The sequence below is a fragment of the Camellia sinensis genome, chromosome 9, assembly GCF_055761805.1.
Source record: "Camellia sinensis isolate YWXY chromosome 9, ASM5576180v1, whole genome shotgun sequence".
Lineage (NCBI taxonomy): Eukaryota > Viridiplantae > Streptophyta > Magnoliopsida > Ericales > Theaceae > Camellia > Camellia sinensis.
The window spans coordinates 164,194,727-164,204,626 of record NC_138969.1 but is presented as its reverse complement, the minus strand read 5'-3'; the positions used below and the strand labels follow the sequence as shown (position 1 = coordinate 164,204,626).

Genomic DNA, 9,900 nt, shown 5'->3' with positions numbered 1-9,900 from the left:
AAGTTGTTGGAACCTTCAAATAGAGTTTGGAATATTAAGAAAATGGGCATATGGAAGTCCCAGAAAAGAATTAAAAAAACAAAAAATAGTTCATGAATTTAGTTAGCGGAAAGGATAAGAAAATGCAAAGAAAATCATTGTTACTTTCTTGTTTGTTTGTTGTCGTCTAAAACTAGTTTATCTTTGTTTATTTGCTTAGAGGAAACGTAATGTCTACTACTGCTCCTAATCATTTCATACAGGATATTGTTTGCTTTAAATGTTTTATATTTTTTTTGTAATTTAATTATATGAATCCGTGGTCTTAAACTGATCCAATCCGTGTTTAAACGGATTGATTCGGATTGATTCCACGATTTAAACAGATTGGATTGGTTCTAATTTTTAGGAACCGTAAATAACGGATTAATCCTGATTTTCTTTTAATCTGAACCAATCCGAACCATGCTCACTCTTATATATATTACAATATTTCTTATCGTGTATTCATAATGGTTTGGTGTGGGTTCCGAATCATTACATTGAAATAATTTATTTTTGGATTTAGTTTCTTTCAAACTCCCAATCTCAATTGGGGAGAGTATTTAGATTTGAGAGGCTTATTTTTAGTGATTTCAATTGTTCACTTTTTAATATTTATTGAGTAAAATATTTATGTAAAAAAAATTAATATGTTTCAATTATGGGTAAATTACACCAACATCCCATGAAGTTTCTGTTTAATACAAATTCCCCTCATATTTAAAAAATTACACTTACACCCATGTTAGATTAAAATGATATATTTGCCTTTTAGCCTTTCTACATATAAAATAATAAAATAATACTGATATTTTGTTCACGTCATTTAAAAAAAATAACAATCATCTTATTTAGTTTAACTCATACAAAAAATTCAATTTCTTATTTTTTGTATTTTTACTGATTTTTTAATATTTTAAGCAATTGTTTTTTTTTTATTTTTAAATACACCTAATCCAGATATCCTTAAGAAGTATAATATTTTTTTTTATTTTTTTTAAATTCAACAAATACGCAAAATATAAGAATTTAGTAATACTGTAATAAATATGAATGACGGTGTTTAGTAATACTGTAATAAATGTGGGTGAATAGATATGAAAGAAAAATGATAGTGGAAACAAAAGTGAAAAATTCTATTCATATATAAAAATTTATACAAAAAATATCATAAAAATATTGTGATAGTATTGTTATAAATATAAATCATGATTATTGATATTTTGTTTTAAAATGAAATGTCACTATTAAACTATATCATTGTATTTCAAAATTTTATATAAAATTTATATTTGTATATCATCACTCAATAAACATATGTTTAGATAAAATTTAATGATAAAGAGTTATAGAATACAGTCATGATGACAGAGAGAATAAATGATAAGAAACAGAGAAAGCAGAATGGTCATTTAAAAATTTTTAGGATATGACATTAATATTGAGAGAGTAATTTATAATGAGATTTAAACCTCAGGAAAGAAAATGTAATTTTTCAAAGAAAAGAGTCTACATTAAAAAAAACATCGGGTGTCAGTGTAATTTACCCTTCAATTATTCATCTTGCCTATATCTAATGTGAGAATCAAACCACGTTAATGCCATAAGAGTGAATAATTAAATTGCTCCAGCACTTTACATTGCTGTTCAATAATTGCTCAATCACGTGGTATGAAAAGATGTTATTGTAGAACTTGGGTGACTGTTTATGCACTGTTGTGTGGTTAATGAAATTTTTTATTTTGATAATTTAAATTATTTAATTAAGGTAGGATGAACATGAAGACTCTCTGTGTTAAAGGTCACTATTAAGTTATATTATTATATTTTAAAATTTTATATAAAATTTATATTTATATATTATCACTCAATATAAGAATATGTTTAGATAAAATTTAATGATAAAAAATTATAGAATACAATCATGATGATAGGGAGAATAAATGGCAAGAAAAAGAGTAAAATGGTCGTTTAAAAAATTTTAGGATACGATATCAGCTATTTAGAGAATAATTTATAATGAGATTTAAACTTCAAGAAGGAAAATATAATTTTTCAAATGTTAGAAAAGAGTCTATATTAAACAGAAATCTTAAGGTGCCGGTGTAATTTACCCTTCAATTATTCATCTTGCCTATATTTGATGTGAGAATCAGACCACGTTAATGCCATAAGTGTGAATAATTAAATTGCTCGAGCACTTTATATTGCGTGGTTCAATAATTACTCAAACACGCGGTATAAAAATATGTTATTTTAAAACTTGGTAACTGTTTATGCACTGTTGTGGGGTTAATGAAATTTTTTATTTCGATAATTTAAATTATTTAATTAAGGTATGATGAAGATGAAGTTCGACTCTCTCTGTCATATGTTTGTAATAAATTTTTTTTATTATATATCTATTGATTATGAAATAAGAATGCACATTAATAATTATTTTAAATTGATAAAAGATCATTACACTTATTATTAAATGATGTAATAAAACATTTTCATTATAGATATGACATGGAGAGTATCATAATCGATCTAGGGATTATACCTATTTGATGCAGGGTAGAATAATGAGATGAAACTCAAGCACAAAAATTAATCATGAATTCGATCAAAGAGATATTCTTCATTGAAAAAATGAGGTAAATTACATTGACACTTGAAGTTTGATCTAATTACATCCCCATCATCTGATGTTCTAAAAATTACATTTCCATCCATATAGTTAATAGTCTCATTTCATAAATTCCCTATTTATATAAAACGTAACAATTTCTAATAGAAAAATAGAAAAAATTATATTTTAAAAAAAAGTAAAGCAAAGGAAAGAGAAAAAGAAAAAGAAAAAGAAAGAGAAAGTACAGCAAAGTAAGAAAAGAGAAAGTGCATGAATTTAATACATTCATTTCGTCTAAATAATTACAATGATAGGGAGATTAGTGTAATTTTTCAAATATCAGGGAATGATATGTATTGAATCTAAATTTCAGAAAGTGTAAGTGTAATTTATCTTTGAAAATATATTAATCGTCCAAAGCAATAAACTGATTTGCCCTAAGGCTCAACCATTATTTATAGAAGAACAATCCTTAATTACAATAAGAAATAAGTTAAGAAAGACAATACTCGCTAATTAAGTCTAAATTAAACATAATATGAAAATTATCAAAAATAGAATGAAAAGTAGAATAAAAATTACATATAACGGATTTGTCTATATCAAGTAATTAATGAATCAATTGTTTCAAAAAGGACGCAGCTTGCCTCCAGTTTAAGATCGGATTAGACGGTGTTGTTTGGTTCGTGAGGGCCCTTCACGGGTTCCGTTTTGATAATTTGAACAATTCAATGTGTAGAACTTGTCAGGTACTATATGCCTGTAAACAATTATATTGATCAGATATTGATAGCTATGTGATCAAATCAGTTTTTTATTAAAAAAAATAGACAGTGAACAAATTAACGGTTGACAAAAAATTGATTTAATCGCATAACTATCGATATCAAATTAACGTGATTTTTTTAAAAGGGACCTGTAGTGAGTCCCCGTAGGCTGAACAATACCGTCTAATCCAATTGCAGACTAGAGGCAAGCTACTCCCTTTCAAAAAAAAAAGAATCGAAGGCCCAAACACTAAAATTTGATCGAAATCCATAGTACACCTTGCTAAGTGATGGGTATTCATCGTTATTTTCCATATCTCGAGCATTGAGGGCTCAGCCCAGACTTCGGTTTGATCAACGAATAAATAAATAAAACTATTATCCTCAGTAAAAATATAAATATATTATTGTTTGTTGAGGCCTCCTATGTGTCTGTCTCATTTGATGTGGAATATAGGCTTTCTGTGCTGTAAGGGGCCAGAATAACGATGAATCATGCTGCACTATGTACATTAAGTAGTATATATTGCTTATCAATAATGATAGAGATCGTTAATTTTGGAACTCTAAAAAGATTACTAATGACACGACACTTAATAAAAAAAATACAACACCAAGGCCAAAACATCAAATCATTCATGGTAGAACCTACTGCTACATCATTAGTGATAGCACTAATTAGTGCTCTCACTCATTTTCCATTGCTTATCTATCTATCCATATATATGTTTTTTATTTTTTATTTTTTTGTGTACTTTTCTTCATTCCATACGTTGCGTGTATCGAAGATGACTATCTCAGACAGAGAACTGAGCTTCTGTGTTTTTCTGTCCCGGTAATTTTCGGTGATATTTTGACGATATTTTGGTGATCACCTTTATAATTTTGAAGTGTAGATCTATCCTTATGTCCAAAAAAGGGTTTTTGAGAGTTTCTCTCCCGATTTCGGCATTGATTTTTGGATAGCAACGGCAGGGACGGCATCCACGGAGACGGCGGACTTTGAGGCAGTTCTTACTTCCCAAATTCCATCCACGAGTACATCGGTGATCTCTCGCTTGTTTTGCTGTTTTTTTTGGCGGCGTTGTTGTTCTTTTGGTTTGGTTTCGTTTTTTTTCTTTGTTTTGTTGTACTAGTGGCCCTTTGGAGTCTTCCTTTGTACGCTGTTGTTTCGAAAAAAAAAAAAGTTCACTTTCTGGGATGAGGAGTTGGAAAATGTGGTCGACTGTGTATATGAAGAGTTCAGTGTGTTTGAAAAGATTAAGCTTTGCTTTTCACTTGAAAAGATTAAGCTTTGCTTTGCACCTCTCACATTGTCTGCACCCGAGTGTCCATTAATCCTTCCCCTTGATTTTCTTAATTCAAATATTATTTGTGGTTTTCTTCAAAAATCATCCTTCAATACCAAATTTGCTGGTTCCTATATCAAGGCCATGGGCAGTACCTCCCAACCAAGGCCACTTGACAACCACCACAAAGCTGCCGGCGCCACCACCACCAACAACCATCACGTTGGAGCTCCTGTGCTTTCTAAGATGATTCGCCAAGACCTTATCATCATGAAAGAGGCCATGGCAGAGGTTCAGAAGAAGACTGACCATATTAATGTGCAAATCAACCAGGTCTGTGAGAGATTTGAAGTGCTCGAAACAAGAGGAGGGAATGAGACTCAGAGAGAGCTTGGCGAATTGAAAAATGACGTCAAGAAGTTGAAATCCCAGATCCCCTCAAAGCTTATTAAAGTCAATCCTGCTGATTCCCAACCACGTCGAAATCCATGGCTTGACGGATCCATTAACCACAACAGCAACCAAGACAATATAAACAAGGCTGGTGACGAAAACATATTGTTCAGCTTGCACAAGGACCCAAAGTTTGAGCACAACACCGCATTTCAACAATTCGAGGTATCTTTCCTTAGCCTCCCATTCACATTAAGGGATTGTTTGTTGTGTTTCTTGAGATTTCCAGAAATGGTTAGTATAAAGAAGAAGTTTATTATTTACTGGTGGATTGGAGAGGGATTTTTACCCCCAAACCCAGAGGACCAAAAAACAAAAGAAGAAATTGCATTGGGGAAGACGGAAGAGGATTTTGGCAATGAGATATTGGGTGAGCTTATTGCGAGGGACTTCATCGAGCCTATCTACAAAAATTGCAGCTTGGTCACGAATAGCTACAGAATGCTGCCGTTCATTCGTTCTGCTTTAACCATTATGGCCGAGAGGTTTGGGTTTAGTCCAGTTTATACTCTAGGTCCAGATACTCCGACTCTTGCTCAATATAATGAGTACCAATGCTTACTCAATGTTGGTGCAGCTATTATTGATGGCGGGCCTAAACTATTTTCGAAGATGAATCATTTCAAAATTCTTTACTTGGGAAGGTGGCAGAGATCAGTCACGCATCACATTGAGGTTGCAGATGCTAAAATACTTCATGGACTGAAGAAAATGAATCAGTTGAGGTTTCTTAGCCTTCGTGGAATTTCGTTGATTACAGAGCTTCCTCAGTTCATTTCATGGCTTACTAGTCTCAAGATCTTGGATCTCAAAGCCTGTCACAACCTTGAGGTGGTTCCAGATGGGATTGGTTTCCTAAAAAATTTGACACACTTGGACATGTCTGAATGTTACCTTTTAGAACACATGCCCAAGGGTATTGGTTCATTATCACAACTCCAAGTCCTTAAGGGGTTCATCATTAGACATTCCACAGACAAAAAGTCATGTACTATTGATGATTTGACAAAATTGACAAAGCTGAGAAAATTGAGCATATGCATGAGTAGTACTACTACAGAATTCTCAACAAGTAAGAATTCTCTACTACTACTAGAAAAATTAAAAACCTTGCAAACGTTGAAAATATCCTGGCGAGAATATGATTTACAAGGTGAAAATGATGACACACCACAATCAGAACCATACGCCAGCCCGACAGGATCATTGGCATTCCGCAGCCTGCCTTCTTCGAAACCTGTCACGAAACTTCCTTCCTCGCTGCAAAAACTGGAACTTGAATGTACCCCATTTACAGTTGAATGGCTATTGTTTGCCAAGTTGAAGAACCTCAAAAAACTCTATATCAGAGGAGGGCTATTATGTTTTCTAGGTCCAATGGTAGCTACCACAGTAGAGATATTGAGATTGAAGTACTTGAGTGAATTTGAGATGAATTGGAGAGAATTTAGGAGATTGTTTCCCAATTTGATTTACTTGGAGAAAGTAGAATGTCCCAGGCTCAATAACTTCCCATGCGATGAGAATGGTTTGTGGATGAATTGAGAAAACTTGTAAGAAATGGCATCATGAATTTGCAATAAGTTGTACAATTTCACTATATGACAATTGATGTCTTGAGAAATAGTAGTAATTTCCTATTCTTAAGAAAGACTAGCTTCATATTCATTTGTTGAATCAAAGTTATGCGAGAATCATTCAAACATGGCTTAAGCATTATTGGTCAAGAATTCTTTGCATTTTGTCAATTTTATTTATTTATTATTATTTTTTTGGCAGAAAGTTTCATTTGGTAAAGCAAGAGAACATGTCTTCACACTCGACAAAATCAGAATTTCATTTTTATTTTATTTTTTGTAGTGTTTGATTTGTGGTTGTTAATGTATAAATTAGATTTAGATATATTAGATTTAAATTTATACTTATCTCCTTGTATCTCTATCTCTCTCTATCTCTATCTCCTCCTATACTTATCTAGGTAGGACTGAGTAAGGAATTCGTGAAATCCGTAATCCGATCTAGTCCAGTCCAATCCAGTAGGTTTGGATTGGTTTTTTGAATCCGTGGTTCGGTTTCGGATTGAAAAATTAAAAATTCGTAATTTACGGATTGGTTCCGAATTGAACCCCACGGTTCCGGATTGGAACCGATCCGGACCGTATACAAATAGTCTATATTTTTATTATACACCCTCATGCATAGTATCTTCTCTTATTTCATATAAAACTTAAATCCAAACCTAAACTTGCATAGTATCTTCTTTTATTACTTTTGTTTGCTAGTTTTTAGTGTTAATTTGTAATGGTCTAAATACTAATGGTGGAACTAGTTTTCTTATGGTTGTTTAAATTCTAAAACAGTTTGTCGCTATTATAAAAAGACATATTGCTATTGTGAAACTAATATGGTGCTATATTTATATTTTTATGAAATTAAAGTGTTATATATATATTTTTTGTTATTTAATTATGTAAATCCGTGGTCCTAAATCGATCCAATCCGTGTTTAAATAGATTGGTTCGGATTGGTTCCACGATTTAAACGGATTGGATTGGTTCCAATTTTTCAGGATCCGTAAATAACGGATTGGTCCTGGTTTTACTCCAATCTGGTCCAATCCGGACCATGCTCACCCCTATATCTAGGTTTGTGTTCAGCCTATAAATACAGGCTCTCCTATTATATTCAATTCAATTTCATATAATACAGATACACATATTCCATATTTCTTTCAGCCATTCTAACATGATATCAGAGCTCTAGGTCTTGAATCCTAGCTCATCTTTTCTCTTACTCATTGCTCGTACACAGTGGCATTATAGTATCTCTCTTCTATTTCATCAATACACCGTTCTTGTTCCACAACACTATTTTGTCACTGTTCCGTCATCATTTTTTGACCAAAATTTTATAAATTTTTTACCAAAGTGCTTGGAATTGTGCCTTGGTTCCAACGTAACCAGGCCTATCGCCAAAAGTCGTCGCACGTGCCCTCACGCCCCTGTTTTCTCGTTGGCGCATTCAGTCTTTCGCCGCCACTTTTCCACGCACCACCATACACTCTACTATGCACCCGCGTGCACCGTCTTGCTACCATTCACCTGCGTATGCCATTTCTACTACTGTGCACCCGTGTACGCCGTCTTGCTATCGTGCGCCCGTGTACACCGTCTTGTTACCGTGCACCCGCGTGTGCCATTTCTACTATGGTGCACCGTGTGCCCTCGCTGCTATTGTGTGTCGTGCCTCTCTCTGCTATTGTGCATCGCACTCATTGTAACGCCCTGACCTTTTACACGTCATCGATATTGTCCACTTTGGGCCACGCCCGCACGGATTTGTTCTTTCCAGTGGGTCACCCATCCCAGAACTACTCCAGCCTAAGCACGCTTAACTGTGGAGTTCTGTTAGGGATTTCACCACCCGGGAAAAGGCCTTGATGCTATATAAGAGTCTAGGTTTTTACTTTTATAGCCCAGGAACTCCCCCTTCATTCCCGATGTGAGACACCGGGGCTTTACAATCCACCCACCATAAGGCTGCACGTCCCCGTGCAGTAGCCTGCCAGCTCACAAGCCCGCCCACATGCACTGAGAGACGCCAGGGGCCCACACTCGGTACTCCGGAGAGTCGGCTCTGATACCATTTGTAACGCCCTGACCCTTCACACGTCATCGATATTGTTCGCTTTGGGCCACGCCCGTACAGATTTACACTCATTGTTGACGTCATATAGCCTCATGCTGACGTTATCTCTGCCCAGTGTAGATGTGCCCCGAGAACTCTCCGGCTCCGCGCCTGTGAAGGGCACGAATTTGTTTTGTTCTCTAGCTACTACAAGTTTGGACTCATGTCACAGTTCTGAATCTAATATCGCAAAGTGCAATGCAAGACTGATAAATCATTAAAGAGTCCAAATCCGGCAAATCGTTTTGGAAAACTGATTTTTATAAAGAAGTGCCAAACATGGACTGCTTTGCTAGATACAGAGTAGCCACCTAAATATTTTATTTGTGGGAATTTAGGAAACCCTGACTTGTGCCTAAGGCCACGTGTCCGTCATCACCAAAGTTGCCTCGGCTTGGGAACTTGGGTACGAGAGGGGAAGGTCATGCAATGAGCACCCCCGTTCGCCCAATCAAAGATCGGCCTGTACTAAGCATGATATTTTGTTTTTGAAAACACATGTGTTTTTATTCCGATTATTTAACCTAGAATTACTATGTGATGCGCGTAGCATACAAGTATAGATTGGATCACCTAAGTTGGAACAAAACATTGCACGTTCATTTGTGAGAAAACGGTTTGAAGTTTGCTACTCGCAAGTAGGCTAAATCGGGGATTTTGATGAATTGTTCCAATTCAAGCAATCCGACCTTCACCCATGGGCATTCAGGCAGTTAATCAAATAAACAGTTAGCCTCATGGCAAACATGCTAACACGGCAACACTTACACACATGCAGTATGCTAAAGCGTAAACACTGACAGTGTACTCCGAGCCAAAACAAAGAACTAGTTAGAAATCATGCATGATCCTAGTTCACGTTAAAATGGCTAATGCAATACATGCAAGGATGCAACTAAAATAGGCTCGGCTATTCTAGAATGGCATATGAATGCGACAATTCGATATATGTATTCAACTTGGAATTGAAATACAATGCAGCTAGTATGATGCGCCGAGCTTGGTGCATGCAAAACAGATAAATGGATGCACGCATGCGAAGTATAAGGATGCTAATGAAATATGCCCT

General features: G+C 34.8%; 1 protein-coding gene across 1 annotated transcript; it reads left to right on the top strand.

The window, feature by feature from the left end:
• Positions 1-4,835: 4,835 nt before the first annotated feature.
• On the top strand, positions 4,836-6,689 carry LOC114286620 (disease resistance RPP13-like protein 4). The gene has a single exon (XM_082889511.1). It carries the CDS (start codon positions 4,836-4,838, stop codon positions 6,687-6,689), a length of 1,854 nt encoding a protein of 617 aa, XP_082745637.1.
• Positions 6,690-9,900: the final 3,211 nt, after the last annotated feature.